An 18574-nucleotide genomic window follows, 5' to 3' on the forward strand; every position below is an offset into this window, starting at 1 on the left:
ATATGTTGGCTACCGTAAAATATTAATACTATACAAAACAGAAATATAAGAACAGTTTCTGAAGTCGATGAGAAATGAGGCACATTTTCTGAACTAGAAATAAGACTATAATCTCACTATGAGTTCACAACCAATTGGACAACTGAGCCGTATATTGTATTGAAATTGGGTGTTTCCCCAAACGCAGAGCTCCTGTCCTCTCTGACCAGTTGGGACACCCCCGCCTGGGGAGGATGGAAGAGTTGCCACTTTTCTTCCCGTTATAAAAGTTATAAAAACGTTCTCGGCCTCCCCTGCTCATCTTCCCACAAACCAGAGACAGGCTGGCATTATAAAGTAAAAGCCTACCCAGCAAGGGATGAGAAGCTGGTGGTGTTGGAAACATGCTTCCCGAACCCCCCCGAGAGGCTGCCTGATGTGCTGGACCCTGGGACAGGATCAGGGTTCCGAGATGCAGGCTGGAGGGCGAAACAGGAGATGAGTGCACGTGGAGAGGTTAGCCTCCTCTATAGAGAGCTCCGAGAGAAGTAAGGGAGGTTGGCAAGAGAAGGCAGCCTCGGAGAGAGAATAAGGTGCAGTGAGAGGGGTAGAAGCACCCTACTCCAATTTTCAGGCCAGGGTTCCGCCGGCCAAATCTACCCTTATGACGGCTCCTTCGCTCAGCGCTGGTGCCATTTAATGATGTCATGTCTCAGGCTCCCTGACCTCTAATTTGTAGAAATATTAAATAGATGTGAAAAATAGAAAAACCATCCTGTACACAGATAGATGATAGATAGATGATGAACGCCGTTTGCTTGTCATTTCTTGCAAAGATATTTGAGGACATATAATGTAATAATTCCCAAGCATCTTTACAATGACATAAACAAGTCTCCCTGTAGGTACCAAATGCGTTGTTTCCCTTTTGAGCTTTCCTTTTTGAATCTGCTGGAATAAATGACCCGTTTTCTTGACAGTTTCGCTCTGTACACGTATTCCCACTTAGGAGACTTTGGAGTTCCGTTTATTTTTATTCTTTTGGTTTCCTGTACTAGCACACATCTGTATAAAATGAATTTTGTTATGTTATTGTATATGCTAGACCTAAGTAAACAATAAAAATAATGGTTGGTGTGAAAGGGGGTTCATATTTAGCAATAAAAGAACCTAATTTCTTTTTTCTTCGAATTATTTTTTCTGCTTTAGTTTTTTGCTTGGTTCAGTTTGGGTTTTGTTTTGCGGGTGGCTCAAGTTCCTGCGCACCCTGGGCGGGTAGGAGGCGGGCGGGAAAGTGCACTGGCGGGACTCTGCTGCCATCTACCGTTCGCCGTGCGCCAACTCACTGTTCCCCTGATGCAAAAAAAGCTGGTGGCCACCTAGGACTTGGGAGTACAGTAAGTTCCCCTTTTCCTTCTGCCTGTTTTGTTTTTTTTTTTCTTTAGTTAAAGCAAAGTGAAGCGAACGCGGACACCAAAGAGAAGCTCCCTTTGCGACTTCGAATCTTTGAGAAATTTCCAAACAGACCGCAAATGGTGAAAATCTCAAAGCTTCCTTCAGATTTCACCGTCCCTAAAATCAGGTATTAACCCATTTATTTCGTCGCATATGCCACATACACTGCCAAGGACTTATCGTTAAGTCTGATTCAGCCCTTCTTTCAAATTCATGTTTGAAAGAGGGTATTTTTTTTCTATTTTTAAGTTATTTCTATTCCTACTCTCTCTAGCTCTGTTTTAAAAACCATTGTCCCCTTTAAGCAGTACCTTCAGAACAGTCATTTGACTGTTGCTTCACCAAAACAAGAAGGTTGCTTCCGCCTGCTTCTCCCTGAGATGCCCTCAGGGATTCCACTCCCCAGTTAACTGGCTCCGATGCTCAAGGTTGCAGGTAGACCCCAACCTCTGACCTTCAGCCATAGAAGGATAAACATGCCTCTTGTGGCCTTTTATTCTCAAGTAAATAGAGAAATGCCACCCGTCGGGCTTCTGTATTACTGTAATAGCGTTCATTTAGAATGTCATGTCCGATTACGATAGATTTTGTCTTCCACTTTTTTTTTTCAAGCTTAAAAATTCTTTAATACATCTTAGACGAAGAACAGTATTGCTGTATAAAGACTGGCTTAAAAGCATGTTAAGTCTGTTATTGTTTCTTTATGCATCCTAAACAATGTGACTATTACGGGAGAAAATGGTATCTCCTTCCTTCTCATCTTTAACCTGTTCTTAATTTAGCGTGGATACAACCTTAGAAGGAAAACCCTGGTGAGATGGCTTGTCCAACGCTCTCACCTCAAGCTCTAATGGCCCCTTGTCTCCCATTTTTTAAAGAAAATACATGGCATTTCCCACTTAGACTAATTTGGTTTCCTACCACTTTGCCCTTCAGTGAAGCATTTGCATAAATGATGGTTTAAAACATTTATTTTTAATAATTAAAGGCTATTATTTCAGTTTTGGCTCAAAAATTACAAATAGAACCAAAACAGTTGCAATATGAGATTTTTTATTTTTTTAGCATTGCATGTGCTTTTAATTTTTTAATGTTGTGCTAAAACACATATGGCATTAAATTTATCATCTTAATCCTTTTTAAAGGTAGAGTTTAGTAATACATTCATGTTCTTATGCAACCCACATCCAGACCCTTTTCTTTCTATTGCAAGACCAAAAGGCTATACACATTAAACAGTAACTCCCCATTGCCTATACTGCTAACCCCCAGTAACCACCATTCTACTTTCTGCCTCTATGAATTTGACTATTCTAGGTACCTCACATAAGTGGAATCATATAACATTTGTCTTTTTGTGAGTGGTTTATTTCACTTAGCATAATGGAAATATAACATTTTCCCAAAGATTTTATTTATTTATTCATTTGAGAGACAGCACACATGTGTGCAAGTGAGAGTAGGGGGAGAGGGAGAGGGAAAGAGAATCTCAAGCAGACTCTGTGCTGAGCGAGGGGCCTGATGCAGGGCTCAATCCTACGATCCTGAGATCATGACCTGAGCCAAAATCAAGAGTCAGCTGCTTAACCAACTGAGCCACCCAAGTGCCCCCAGTACGACATTTTAATGTAACTAGTTCTAAAAATAATTGTGTGTGGGGGGGGGGTTATAAAAATATGAGACTGGTTATGGTGCCATAATATTTAAAATTCAAATGGAAATACATTTGCATTTCTGATTTTTAAAAAAATTTAACTTCAAAATAGGAAGTATAAAAGAGCTACAAATTGGATTCAAGATTAGTGGTTATTTGAAAAGATGTTATTTGAATTCTCACCATGCTTTGGAGATCAGATGAAGCAAGCTTCTTTTGAGTTATTTTGAGTTTTTCAATGTAAAATTATCTCTTGAGGATTCTTATGATGAGTAGAAGTCAGAGAGATGAACTAATTCTTCTAAGTCTTAGAGGGGATTAAAAAAAAGTATTACCACAATGGGATTCAAAAAAATACCATCAATGACTGAAAATTATTGCTTAAAAGTTATTTCAGGAACATTAGTTTTTTGTTGTTGTTGTTTTAAAGAAAACTACTTAAAATTCGGGAAGCTTTCTCTAAATTAAGTACTTGGCTATTGGAGTCTAAACACCACTCTTAGCATGATGTGTCTTATTTTCTTTGAACCTTTGTCACCTTTATCTGAGCTCAGGCAAAAGCATCATTGTAAAATGCCATCCATTTCATGAACAATGCTTGACGTGTGTGTACTTCATTTGCAAAGGGAAAGTTTCATGAAGCAGTTCATTGATCGTCAGCAACAGGACACCTGCTGCCTCTTACGAAGCCTTCCGTCCACCTCTTCCTCCTGTGATCACTCCAAACGGTCTGCAATCGAAGACAACAAATACATCGACCAAAAAGTAAGAATCTTAAGGACAGAGAATAGAGAGGTGGTGGAGGGTGTGGAGGGAGGTGGGAGGGGGATGGGCCAGATGAGGGATGGGGATTAAAGGCGGCATTTGTTGTGATGAGCACTGGGTGTTGTAAGGAAGTGGTGAATCACTGAATTCTGCTCCAGAAATCAAGATTGCACTAAATGTTAACTAATGAAATTTAAATTAAGAAAAAGTAAGAATCACTACTTCAAATGCCAAAGTTTTCTTAAGCATATACGACAGAGAAAAGAACTACGTAACTTTGGGTTTATGTGGGGTCCTGACATCTAATGTCTCAAGAGAACAATGAAGGAAATAATTTCGTTTGTAGAAGAAATCGCTAAACCTAACATTTGTAAATTTAGGAATTTAAAATTTTGCAATTTGTCCACATCAGCTTTTGTGCCATGCCAGATAGCAGCCCTGTGACTTTGAGAGGAGAGAGCCTCCCCAACCCTGCATTTCCTCACATGCAGAAGACCTCTGATTTCTAACGGTCGGCCCAGGTTTAACAGTGGCCTGTATGCTGCCTGTTGCAAGAGACCATGTTTATTCCAGTTTCTGTTTCAGGGGAAAAAAACCAGAGCAAGTTTCTGTGAAATCAGTCAAAGTAACTTCCGCGTGCTTAGTATGTGGCGGGAATTATCGCTACGTATGTTAGCCTGTTCATGTTGTGATTTATCTATTTATCATTGAAAAGTGGATAGGGAATTTCTTCCCTCAGATTCCACAGTTAGAAAATGAGAGATTGTGGTGCCCTGGTGACTCTTGGGTGAAGTGTCTGACTCTTGGTTTCAGCTCAGGTCATGATCTCAGGGAGGTGAGATGGAGCCCCATGTCAGGTTCTGCACTGGGCCTGGAGCCTGCTTAAAATTCTCTCTCTCTCCCTCTGCCCACCCTCCCACTCACTCACTCTCTCCCCTTCTAAAAAAAAAAAAAGAAAGAAAGAAAGAAAGAAAGAAAGAAAAGAAAGGGAAGAGAAAAGAAGAAAAAAAAAGAAAAGATCAGTAACAGATTTTGTAAAAGGTCTTGAACATTAGAGTTCACAAAAGCATCTAATTCACTTGCAAGTGTTTTACTTCGGAAGTCTTAGTTTATTTTTTTATTCCGTTGAATTGTGGCTGCCCTTTTTCTGTTGCTAGTGATCAAATACGTATTTCTTCATTATCACATGAAAATCAAATACCAGCTCCTTCATCCTTTAAGATTCTCGGTTCACCCACCCCCATCCCACAAGGATTAGGCTTTCCTCCTCCCTGTGCCTTTCTCCTCCCCCCTCTCCATGTCTCCCCCTTCCCTCTCCATAACATCTGGTCCTCTGCTGAGGTTCTGTGATTTTGTTCTCAACTATGATGACGATGATTTCCCTGTAGTATGTCTCTTCTTGTTCAAGGGTTTCCATTTACTGATTTTCTTCAGTCACCTACAGATGTTACTTCTCTCTGTTTTCCAATATTGCAGAGGACAAGCCTGATGCCGATGTCATTTTTTTTTTTTTCATTTGAAGGTAATTAGGTTTTTCTTTGGTGGTTGGTTGGTTGGTAGGTTTTTCTGGTTTGAGGAAGCTTTTAAGACTTTCTACATATCCTGGGAGTTCAGAAACCTTACCAGGATATATTTTGTATGTCTTTTCTCACCAGAGCTGCCATAACTGGGGAGTCTTTTCAGTTTGTAGACTGAGATATTGTCGGGAAAATTTTCATTTATTACTTGTTCAATGATTACTTTTTCATCTGCTCCTTTTTTTCTCTTACCTTTTCTCTTATGACTGCCATCTCTCTGTTTTTCTTCTGTATTTTTGAAATAATTGTTCTACTTAATCTCTCAAGCCACTAAATTGATCTCAACTGACGGCATCCTTTACTTTTAAAATTTGAGTGGGAAATCACAAAATGCATGCAGATGAACTCAATATCCTCCTTAAAGACTTCAACTGTTTTTTTTTAAATATTAGTAAATTTGTCACATTTCTTGTCCTCAGTTATATTTCATTCAATATGGACGTGAAAGAGCTCATCTTGGTGGATAATTGGGTGGGAGGGTAATGGCCTGGTTTCAGCCAATCAGCCTGAAATTGCATATTTCATACTAGAACACAGATTGTTTGACTTTAAAATTTATACCAGAAGCAGACTTTAGGCCAGAGGTGTGGAATGAACTCCCAGCCTGGGCTGTGGTTCCGACCTGCTATCTCCAGGAAGAGCACCAGGAGTTCATAGTAGTTATGCCCAAAGTTGGCATAAATCCCCTCCCTGCTCTTTTAAATCACTAAGAACATTATCCCACTGGAACCACAAAGTTGAAATTAGCCCACAAAACTTTATTCTCTGTCTGAAAGCAAACGTGATGTTTCTCACACTTCCTGAACAGAGTGTTTTGAAATTGGTGAGGAAGAAGATAAAAAAGTTGTTGGCATGTGTGGAGGTGGTTAGAGGGTGGTCTGAGGAGACTCTGGCACATTCTGTGCACCCCTCTGGGTGATCGCCACCGTCCCTGCCCCAGTCATCCCTGGGTTAGGTCACGGAGAATTTCAAATGCCATTTTTGATTGCCTTAATGTCCTTCTATTTTTATGGCTTCTTCTTACCTTCTCATTTGACAGTTCTTTTTAACTAACCAAAAGGAAGATAACAGTCAGAGTTTTATTCTGTAATCTTACAAATGAGGCTTTCTTATAATCTCCTAAAATCTAAAGAACTAGCAAAGACACGGCTCCTTGGTGGTCTCCACGTCACTCAGCATCCTAAAGGAGACTAGAATTTTCTGAAGACCCCAGGCAGTCCCCAAACTATAAGGCTGGCTGATTCCAGCACACCATATGTGATCTTACATGAGGAACATGACCAGTGACGGTTAGGTTGGCCTTCATCCCACGCAAGCCTTGTTGGCCCATGATAGGTAACCTACAGTTGGGCTAATGCCATTCCCCACCCCCCCCATGAGCTTCATTCTCTGGGTCCATCCTCCAGTTGGGAAGGTGAGATGTAGAGAACATATTTTCTTTTCATCTCCGGAGCTGCTACCCTGTGTGGCGGCAGCAGCAAGATTTGTTCCATGCTGCCTTTCCTTCTTAAAGCTTTGGCTCTATTCAGGCCTCCGGGAAAGTCACCTTCACTCCTTTCAAGTTCCCAGGGTTTCCAGCCTCAGCTGCCATCAGCTCCTGCCCTTCTTCATAAACACTTGGAACCTCTTGTCTTTGTTGAGGGCCATCAGCCAGGAACACCCAAAACAGAGAACCAACTTAACAAATTTCCACATGAGGATGCATAAGGGGAACAGAAATAGAAGAGGGAGCAGTCTGGTGTTTTGAATTTTTAAATATGCCAAGCCTTTTTTGTTTTCCTTAAGAAACCCTAAAACCACATAAAATTACAGAAACACTCGACAAAAATCCTGAACAGAGACCACACCTCTCTTAGCTCCTCTGATAAACTATTTTTCAGCGAGCACCTGGACATTTCTGTGACAGCCCCGGCTGCCCTCGGAAATGCCAGGCCGTGTCAAGGGGATGGCAAGGTTTCTCACTCCATGTGGAGAAATTCCCCCAGCACCGTACAACACAAACTGAGGCTGTTTTTCCCCCAAGAGTAGTAAGAAATAAAAAGTAAATGAGGAGGGTGGTGGGGATATGGACATTGGGGAGGGTATGTGCTATGATGAGTGCTGTGAAATGTGTAAACCTGGCGATTCACAGACCTGTACCCCTGGGGATAAAAATACATTATTTGTTTATTAAAATAAAAAAAAAGTAAATGAGGGGCTGGCTTATCAATGATTCCCATGACGTGAAAAAGAAGAACACTAAGAGAAAACGTCACCCTTCACGAATACCTGTCAGGAGAAACTTCTGACTCCCCCTAGACTAGAGCGAACCACTTTTCCCATCGCCCAGGAGACCACTGAGTGCCCAGGAACCTGAAGATCCTGAGTAAAGGGATAAAACAAAACAAAACAAAACAAAAACCTGACAACAAAAGGTGGGGATGTTTTTGAGTAAGCGACGCCGGAAAGGTGAAAGCACCTCGCCGGCAGGATCTTCTCCCAGTCTTCACCCTGGCTTCGAACAACCCTGAGTAACTCCGTGGCAGCCTCGCTTTGCAGACCGTGTTGTTAAAAATGGTTCTGATTGCCTTTATCACGTCGTTTAAGACACCTGTCCTTCTCCGCATGTGAAACGAGCAAGCAAAACCGTAAAATCTCTCTGTTATTATTGCAGATCCACAAGGAAAAGGACAGGAAACAGTGCTTTCCCTTTCCGATTCCATAGAGACGGGCATTCCCAAGGCTAATTCCCCCATCCCTCTCTCCACCCGCTTCTCCTCCTGGGGCACCAACCAGGGGTTTCCTCTCCTCCTGATTAAAGGGTAACCCGCATCTCTTGAGAGAAGTTTTTCTAGTTTTCAAGCAAAAGGCAATGTTTTCTACTCATTCTTTTTTTGGTCCCTATTATTGCAATTAAACTCTGGGTTTCTTAAGTAGAGTACCTGTTAGTCAATTGAGATGTGACCTTGCTTTTCCAGTAACCTGGTACTGGGAGCAGCCCACTCTGTCCTCCCAAGTGAGTCATCTCCGCGAAGGCAGGGTTTCCCGCCCCCTCCATGGTCGGATGCGGGGACCCTCACCGTCCTGTGGCTGAGCTCCCCCGTCTCTCTGCCCTGCTGTCTTGGCTGCCTGCCGTGTCAGGGGGCAGAACCTCACAGTGTCTGGAGAACATGAGGGAACCACACAGTCACAACAGCCTGAGACAGACAGATGGATGAGGTCTGTCCCAGCCATCCCCTTGGGACCGCGCCCTTCCTAGTACAGCTTCAGAAGTCGCGTGATAAAGAACAGAGAGTGTTTCCCTGACCATAGGGCAATGTCTGTCCTCCCTCATACCTGCCTCCTCACTGCTAAGCATGTAGTAATGTCCATAGTAAGCCTTCACCCTTATCAGCTAACCCATGACAAAATGAGGAAAGCGATCCAAGTAATATTACGTTTTCTTTACCCTTTTCATCTCCGTAAGTCTTCGCGCTCACTCAGTCGTTCAGCAAACGTTTAGGGAACACCTGTTATTCGCTCTTCGGGGCCACGGGAATTCAGCACTGCATGAGCTGAGAGCTGTGCCCTTTAGAAGTGTTTAGTCTAATGGGAAGAAACGTGTGTAAATGCATGGAAGTGGAAAGTGTTGCAGGAACCTGAGACAGGACCCCCTGGCCCCCCTTACAGGAGCAGGAAGCTTGAGCGTGTGGGAGGAGGTGCTCCAAGCGGAGAGGGAAGCAGGCAGGAAAGAGCAGGACACGGCAGGTGCTGGGCATAAGGAAGGGTTCGTTGTGAGAAGCAGAGCGGAAGAGCAATTATGACCATAGTGATAAGTGATGTAGGTTCCGATCCTCATCCATAAAGTAGAGAAAACTCTTATTTGGGAGGTTTGTTACGAGGATTAAATAATATATGTTAAATGCCTAGCATTGCACTGACAAAGCGTATGTTATGTGCCTCTAATACCAGATAAGAAAGGTTACGGATGCTAAACCATACCATGAATTCATAAGCAAATAGATTTACATTCATCAGTCAAGATAAGGACTTTTACTTACACGAGTTAACCTTTGGCTGTAATGGTCTAGTTAAGCATGGTATATTAATTGCCCATTTGTTTTCTTCATTGTTCATGAATCTGGCTTTTTTTTTTTTTTTTTTTTAGTTTGTGTGTGTGTGTGTGTGTGTGTGTGTGTGTGTGATATTTCAGTGAATACCCCCACCGCCTATCTAGTGTCTTAGACTCTCAAGAAGTAAATTAAATTGCTCCGGAAAGATTTACTCTTTACAAAGCCTTGTTGATTGCCAGACAGTGTTTTGTATTCTTCTATGTGATTATAGAGCATTTGATGAGTTGTTCCAGTAACTCTGTACATAGTAAGTTACTGATCTATAATTTCCAGGATAGTTTACTCACCGAAAAAAGAGAGGGAGAACAGCCTATTTTCATCTTTAGGGCTTTTGCTCTTCTGAAAGAATTTTCTAAAATAATAGCTTAGCATCTCTGCAGTGCCATTCAAGACGCATCTCTAGGCGGAGAGTGGGAGACGACATGGCACCATCACCTCACCCGGGAGTTACAAACAGTGTGGTCTCGGGGGAGGGAAGAAGCAGGGTTCGTCAGCCCCAATGTGCAAATCCTACGTACTTCTCTCTTTAGCTTAAAAATATATTCGTGCATAATTGATTCACTCCCAAAAACAGAAACAAAAACATACAAAATATAAATGAAAACTTTTTCTTACATTTGTATTGATCTTTGCAGGATGTTTTTGAGCTCAGATCCAAATGCAACTGAGTTCAACTGCAGGTTTTTCCGTTTGACGTGTATTTCTTGAGGGCCTTCAGATGCGAACCGTGTCCAGGGTTCGGGTAATAAACACGTTCTGCTGCTTTCAATCAACGTGTGAGGAGGAATGTGCATATTTTGTTGTGCTGTCACTTTGGGTTTGGGATTCTCAGTGATCTGCTTGCATTTCCTTAAGTGTCTGTCCACTGAAGGTCAAAATTTAATGCGTCTTAGGATTGAGCATCTTCTATAGGTAATGGGGAAGGCTTTTTTTTTTTTTAAAGATTTTATTTATTTGACAGAGATCACAAGTAGGCAGAGAGGCAGGCAGAGAGAGAGGGAGAAGCAGGCTCCCCGCTGAGCAGAGAGCCCGATGCGGGGCTCGATCCCATGACCCTGGGATCATGACCCAAGCCGAAGGCAGAGGCTTAAACCCACTGAGCCACCCAGGCGCCCCTGGGGAAGGCTTTTAACCACAAGTTTTCAGCAGGTGTCAGAGCTCTGAGTTTGCAGCTAATCCTATCTGTGAAATTTGCATGTTGCTCTACTGTTTCAACATTCTTCTTTCTGGAATCCAGTTGGACTCCTAAGTGTTACTTTCCATTACGTGTGTTGCCAGTCTCAGTGTGTTCCAGTTTCGCTGGTGCTGGTGGTTCTTGTTGTTTGAATCTGAAGTCCAAATACAATTGAATTATATTTGGAGAGCAAGCACAGCTCCCTTGTATTATCTGAGTGCCTTGGATTTTAAATTCTCAAACAGCTGCATGGTTAAAAGCATCTGGCACTTTCTCCCAGAATCATAAATCCACTCATCTTTTTTTTTTTTTTTTTTTTAAATCTGTGCAGGTTTTCGGTCTTTGTCTTTCTGTTTATATGAGCTGTAACCAGGAAATTCTATGCTAGGCATATATTAGAGCGTATGTTAGAGCTTCTCACTGGTGAGCACTGGATAGGAAGCGTATCTGTCTGTGAAGACACAGCTTCTCCCTCACCTTTTGCATCTTCGGTATCAGTATACTAGGCTAGCTGGTATGTAAGTTGTTGGAGATTTGGCTGAATCTCCAATGTCCCAAGCTTTAGTGACAAAAGCATTGCCATGCAATTCAAGCATAAAGAAGTCAAGCCAGTTAAGTTTCCAATCATTTAGTCTCACGTTTCACCAGGCTTTCCTATCTATTGAGTGAACTGATGCCTTTCAAAATGAATAGTCCTCCTCTGTAATTTTTACCTAATTCGCATTTGTTATCTCAAGGATTCGCTTCATAAGAAAAAAAAAATGTAGAACAGAGAAGAGTCATCTTTAATATTAAGCGATGTATTTTCTCTTTAAATATATTTCAAAAACAAATCACAGGCAGGACTGCACAGTGGAGGACAATGTAATGGACAAGGAATATACCATCTTTTTTGTATGAAGGTTATGATCTAGTGAAATTCACAGAAAAATAAAAAGATGTTTCACACACAGAGCAATAACCAACATGTGTAAGTTACCCTGGAGTCCGAATGAAGACTCTGTGTGTGTGTGTGTGTGTGTGTGTGTGCGCGCGCGCACATGTGCGTGTGTGTGTGTGTGTGTGTGTGTGTGTGTGTGTGTGTACCTATTTATAGATTTTTTAGCTTTTATGCCTGGTGTTTTTTCAGGGTTCAGAATTTGTAATGTTGAAATAACAAGATCAAAGATCTCAACCCATCATCTAAAACTGCCTTTCCACAAAATTCACATTCTAAGACATATTTCAAAGCTTCAAAACATGCTATTATAATGATATTCACTTTTGTGTACATTGTAACATGACCATTTTAATTTTGTTGCCACCTACGCTAATCACCTTTTAAAATTCTTTCTTTCCGGGGCGCCTGGGTGGCTCAGTGGGTTAAAGCCTCTGCCTTCGGCTCAGGTCATGATCCCAGGGTCCTGGGATCGAGCCCCACATAGGGCTCTCTGCTCAGCAGGGAGCCTGTTTCCTCCTCTCTCTCTCTCTGCCTGTCTCTCTGCCTACTTGTGATCTCTGTCTGTCCAATAAATAACTAAAAAAAAAAAAAAAAAAAAAAAAAATTCTTTCTTTCCAAGCATAATGTCGATTTTATAAAAAGTTTATTTTATAGAAACATTCTGTTATACACATGATCTGTCATATGCACTTAGGGATTAGTCTTTGGTTCACAGGTGCATGAAAAATTAAAATACACTTGAATGACGTACCTACCACCTTCAACCTATGTAATTTTAAGTAATTGCTTATTTCCAATTATGACATTTTATGTGGGAGACTTATTCAATAAAGCAGCTAATTACAATAATTACACTACTCTTTTCTAGCAGAACTGACATTCATCAAGCCCTGTTCATTGGACCATGGTTTTGTGCTTTGTGGCCATATGTTTTTATAAATGTGTTTCCATTTATTATCAACCTGTTAATATTTTCAAAAAGACAAATACGGCTCTCAAACTTTTTCTCAGTTACAAACGGACATATATTGTTAACAACTCCAAATCAGAAAAAGTTAGTCAAGTACTTAGAATATTTATGGTTTTCTGCCTCAACTATATACTAACGCCTTCATTTTGAAGGAGGTTATCAGAGTGAAACTATGGCTCTTCAGAGTAGCACTGCAGCGTCCCAAAGGAAGCTAGTATTTATTCCCTGATAGCTCTAGGCTGACTTGCAGACCGATGAATAAATTGAATTAATAATCAGCTTAATTGAAAGTGGTTATGGATCCCAGATTTCAAGAAATCAGTAGACATAAAATATAAATACTCTTACCATACTAGCATTAATAGGTTAGAAAAGTTATTGATCTCCTTTAATGTTTCAGGGTCATTATTCTGAAAATCAGGTATGCATGTATAGAACAAAAGAGAAACATGGCCAGTTAAGCTTTTGCATTAGGATTTGGGTTAAGAGGAAGTTTTATGTAGAAACCAAATCTTTCAAGTCAAGCAAACAACATTGTATCACAGTATAGTTTGGAAAAAAAAATTTTTTTATACTGTTGAGCTTAGTACATTTTACATAAACATTGTGTTTAGCAACAAGATTTGAACACTGCCTCTGTACAATCGAGACTTCTAATTGTAATTCTTCACTTTGCAATTTGGAGGACCAAAACAGCATCATTCCTATGAATGTCAGACTTTTCACTTGTAAAAAAGTTATAATAGTACCTACCTCTAAGGATTAATTTGAAAACTCAGTTTAAATTATGTATATAATACCTCAGCACATGATCAAAGAGCCAGGAAAATTAATAAGGATTTAGAAGATTTGTAATACACAGTTGACCAGCCTTCATTCAGCGACTAGAGAAAACACATTCAGATAGAGGGACATATAAAAGATTTACAAGACATGGCCACTTATGAACACAAAAGAATTCTAAACCAAATCAGTATCCTAGAGAAGACATTTTTTGACCAATTTGTAATAAAATTAGATACTAAATAACAACCACAAGAACACCAACACATTTCAAAATTTAAAAATCACTTCTTAATAATTTAGGGAGCATAGAAGAAACTGCATGGAAATAAAAAGTTTCTAGAACTAAAAACTAATGAATACCATATAGCTCAAACCTGTGAGAAGCAGGTAAAGGCATGTTTAGAGGGAAAATTATAGCTCTGAGTGCATATTTAGTAAAGGAATAAAGGCTGACAGTCATCCAAATATTTAACTCAAGAATTTATAAAAAGACTAACCAAGAAAACATGAAGACAGCAGAAAAAAATATATATAAAAGTAGATATTAATCAAACAGGAGGAAAAAAGCAATAAATGATATCAGTAAAGCTAAAATTTTGTTCTTTGAAAGGACAAATAAAAATGAGAAATCAGAGTGCCTGGGTGGCTCAGTGGGTTGAGCCTCTGCCTTCCGCTCAAGTCATGATCTCAGGGTTCTTGGATTGAGGCCCGCATTGGGCTCTGTGCTCAGCGGGGAGCCTGCTTCCCCCTCTCTCTCTGTCTGCCTCTCTGCCTAGCTCTGATTTCTCTCTGTCAAATAAATAAAATCTTAAAAAAAATAAATAAATAAATAAATAAAAAATGGTAGATCAAAATCCAACAAAAAAAAAACAATCAAGGAGTCTTCTGGAATGATGACAGAGGCATTGGCATAATTTTTTAATCTCCTTGAATTCCCACATGAAAATAAATGGAATACCTAGATAAAAACCAAAATCCATAGGCAATATTCACAACAAAATTACGTAATTCACAAACCACAAGTCAAAAAGCAGGTGCAGACAAAGCAATAACTGCATGATTTGCATGGTGACTTAGCCTGTTGGGGTTGCTATAACAAATATCACAGGCTGGGTGACTTAAACAATAAGCATTTATCTCTTAGAGTTCTGAGGCTGGAAGGTCTCAGATTGAGGTGCCAGCAGATTTGGTATCTGGCTCCTCCTCTTGGTTCATAGATGGCTGCCTTCACATCGTGTGTTCATGTGGCAGAAAGAAGACGGACTCTGGTCTCTTCCTCTTCTTATGAGGGTACAAATGCCATCATGGGGGCTCTAGCCTCATGGCCTCCTTTAAACCTGATTACCTGCAGGAAGCCCCACCTCCTAATATCTTCATTTTGGGGGGGCTAGAGTTTCAACATATGAATTTGGGGATATAAAACATGGTATGGGCACCTGTGGGAAAAAAGCCAAGATGAATTATAGGGCCTGTAATGTCTTTGAGACCAGGAAAACACCTGCCTATCTCCATCCAGGAGTGGAAACAAAACTGAATAGGCCAGCGACAAGAGTGATGAAGGAAAAAATAGATCCAGATCAAATTGGTGGTGTCTGTTGTCCACAACAGAGCCAGGAAATCTCAGAAAGAAGGCTGCCATATGGATCATGATGTCAAAACAACAGAAGAAACAGCTCTGAAGCTAAGAGGAAATACTAAGCAGCTCAGGAAAACGAATCGTGCATAAAAATGAGCAACAGAAATTTATCAAAGTCAAATTCCCTGCAAAAGTTGTAAGGAAAAAAGAATAAGGACCAGAACACTGTCCCAAAAAAGAGTGAAAATTTACCATAAAGAAATACCCACAAATGGCTCAATTTGTAGCATACCATGGCAAAATGAGTGAAAAGACATACAGATTCCATAAGACTAGAATAGCAGTAAAAGTAAGAAATTCCACGTAAGGTGCTAGAACTCAGGAAAGAAGTACAGCCGACTCATGAACAACATGACTTTGAACTGTGTGCATCCACTCATAAGCAATACAGTACTATAAATGTATTTTCCTTATGATTTTCTTAGTAACATTTTCTTTCCTCTAGCTTACTTTGTTGTAAGAATTCAGGGTAGAATATATATGGCATACAAAATATGTGTTAATTGGCTATGTTATCAGTAACGCATCTTGTCAGTAGTAGGCTATTAGAAGTTAAGTTTTTTGGGGGGGTGGGCAAAAGCTATATGCATATTTTCAACTAGGTGGGGTGCCTAACTCCTGCATTGTTCAAGGGCCAACTGTATAAATAAAACAATGGAGACTGACTGGAAGGAACATAAAGTGATCCCGTACATCCGATGATGCCTAAAGAAAACTAGAAAGTGAAGAAGAGACAATTTTAAGAAATCAAAGAGAAATGAAGGAAGAGATGAAAATGATTTGAAAGGAAATGACAAATGGAAGAAATTCAAAGAAGGTCCAACATCTACATTATAGGGGTCCTGGAAGAAGAAAACCAGAGCAAAAGCACAGAACAAGCATCAAAATTTCCTGAAATATAAGATTTGAAGCTACACACTGAAAGGACACACCATGTAGTTGAAATATTAATCACGAATGGCCAAAAATAGGATATATTCCAGACAAATTATAGGACCTTAAATATACATATATGTATTTATACATTATATATATAAACAAACACACACATACATATATGTATTTATACATTATATATATAAATACATATATGTATGTGTGTGTTTTGTTACATAGATAAATATATATATATATGTTTTATTACATATATATTGAAAAAGGTATAACTTTTAGGTATAGAGAACAAACTGAGAGCTGCTGGGGGGATGGGTTAAATGGGTGATGGGTATTCAGGAAGGCACTTGTGTTGAGCACTGAGTGTTATGTGTAAATGATGAATAGTGATTCATCAAAAGCAGAATTTCTGCTCCTAAAACCAATACTATGTTGTATGTTAATTGGAATTTAAATAAAAACTTGAAACCAAATAATAATAATAATAATGTAAAACAAATAGGTATCCAGCTCAAAATGAACAAATGATGTGTAAAGGAAAGCACATTAGGTTACCATCAGACTTTTTCGCAAGAATGTTTTATGTCAGGAGAAATTGGAGTCACATCTATAGGAACCCCAGACAGAGAATATGTGAGACAGGTTTTTTTAATATCCAGGAAAATGGACTCTCAAGTTTAAAGGGAAAAAAGAAAAACAACTTCTATTAAGATGTAGGAACGTAAATAACGTAAATGTAAGTAATGTTGTTCCTATGAGCCTTTCCCGAGGAAACTACGAGAACGCATGCTTCGGACAACCACAGTGAGTTCCAAAAATGTCTCTACAACCTTGACATAAGAGCAGGTGGTAAACGTTCTTAAACAGTGGATGACTAACTATGACTACATGAGGATTAAAATGAAGAGAAAAATATGTAATAGCTATTGGCTCTGCCAGTATGAGTATAGTGCAAGTGTAGAAATAAGAGGAAAATGGGAAGACTATATTGAAATACTTTTTAAATATCCATTAACTATATTATGTTAGAATAGGTAGTGTAATTCTAAGACTACTCTCCATGAAATGAGAAATAAATTAAGTTATTATCAGATAGTCTAATGTGTGTCATCTTCTGTGTACTTGAAAATCAATAGCCTTAATGTGGGGTTGGAAGAAGATGTAGATACAGAAGAGACACAGATGTCATATAGGAGAGATGTGGGAAATACCCTGTGTCCTGATTTAAATTGAAAATATCAGAATAAACTCAGGCACAGGCCTCAAAACAGTGACCAACTCAGTAGCAATATCCCTGACATCTAAATAATGTTCTTGAAACCCAATTTCTCAATAAATAAGCCAGGGCTTTGGGGAGAAAATTGTTCGTATGGAATACAAAGCATAAGAAGACGAGCTTAGGATATCTTGCCATACCTAACAACAAGGAAACATGGGCAAAGACTACTAGAGTCCGGGCAAAAAAACCCCATCGGCCATCTTGAAAAAACTCCCAATGAGCAGTTGGGATACTGTGACCTAACATGAGGGTAATGACTGTAATGAACTGAAACCAAATCTATTTAAATCCTTAAGTTCATAATGACACTTTTAAATTACTAATTGGGTGCCTTCACAGGACAATAGGAAATCAATTAATTAAATAAAAAAAAATAAGTAAAGGTAAAGAGTCAACCTGTACCCTACCTTTTCCACGTGTGACTCGTACTGCAGAGTAACCAAATAGTACATGAAAGGAAGTCTTTTATTATGCAAGTATTCCAACTAATGAATGAGAAAGAAGTGGCAATTTTATTCACTGAATGAATCCGTGATCTAGACAACAAACCTCAGTACTATTAACATCACAAAAAGAGAAACAACCGGACGTCACTTGCCTTGTGATGAAAGGCTACGCCACCGCCTGTGGACTTGCCAAAGCGATCAGGTGTGAGCCTGATGAGACTCTGGGCCCAGCTGTCAATCAGCAGGAAGTCCAGAAGACAGAGGAATATGTGAACTATGCCAGGAGTGTGCACTGGGGAAAATCCAGACTCCCGGAAACTTCAGGTCCCATGGCCCGGGTCCTTCAACAATGAGGGGGAAAGGGAGTACCTATGGATGAAAAGATGTTAAAGAAATTGCCAGAAAATCAGCGAGGTCTACCATTGCTGGGTCCTTCAGCTCCAAGTTATTCAACCACAAAGAGCTGCAAATTTGAACCTCCTGAATTTTGCGTTAAAGGGCACCGTTCTAGAAACATTTTTTTAAATTAAAAATTTTAAGACAAAAAAAAATCTTCTCTGTATTGCTTTAACATTTACATTTATTTTTTGATCATTAATTCAGCCAGAGAATGGCTGTCTTCTGGAATTGGATGTATTAGGTTTAGAAACTAAAGAAAACCACCAAAAAGGCTTTTTCAACTAGTCTTTTTTTTTTTTTTTTCAGTGCGAACTCCCTGGGATGTCACCCATACCCCTCCTTTTAAGTCCCACGTGTCTGACATGTTTATATCCAGAAGAAACCATTACTGACACCTTCCATAGCTGTAATTGAAAAGTTCAGATCTAAAATTACTTATCCCCAAACTGATTTCTGTATTCCTTGTTTTGATCACTTCAGGTGACTGTCAGTATCCCTTGGAGCCAGAAGAGGGCACTGCAGAGCAGCG

At 39.8% G+C, this 18574-nt stretch overlaps 1 protein-coding gene across 3 annotated transcripts in view; it reads left to right on the forward strand.

Moving 5' to 3' along the window:
• NALCN (sodium leak channel, non-selective) overlaps window positions 1-18574 on the forward strand; it is a gene marked incomplete at its 5' end in the record, with an annotated part of 290329 nt that overhangs the window by 204249 nt on the left and 67506 nt on the right. For all 3 annotated transcript variants that reach the window (XM_080799346.1, XM_080799344.1, XM_080799345.1), the window contains 2 exons: window positions 1425-1561; window positions 3715-3853. In XM_080799346.1, coding sequence (XP_080655472.1) covers window positions 1425-1561; window positions 3715-3853 — 276 coding nt within the window. The remainder of the gene's footprint in view (window positions 1-1424; window positions 1562-3714; window positions 3854-18574) is intronic.

This window comes from Martes martes (assembly GCF_963455335.1).
Source record: "Martes martes genome assembly, chromosome: 3".
NCBI classification, from domain to species: domain Eukaryota; kingdom Metazoa; phylum Chordata; class Mammalia; order Carnivora; family Mustelidae; genus Martes; species Martes martes.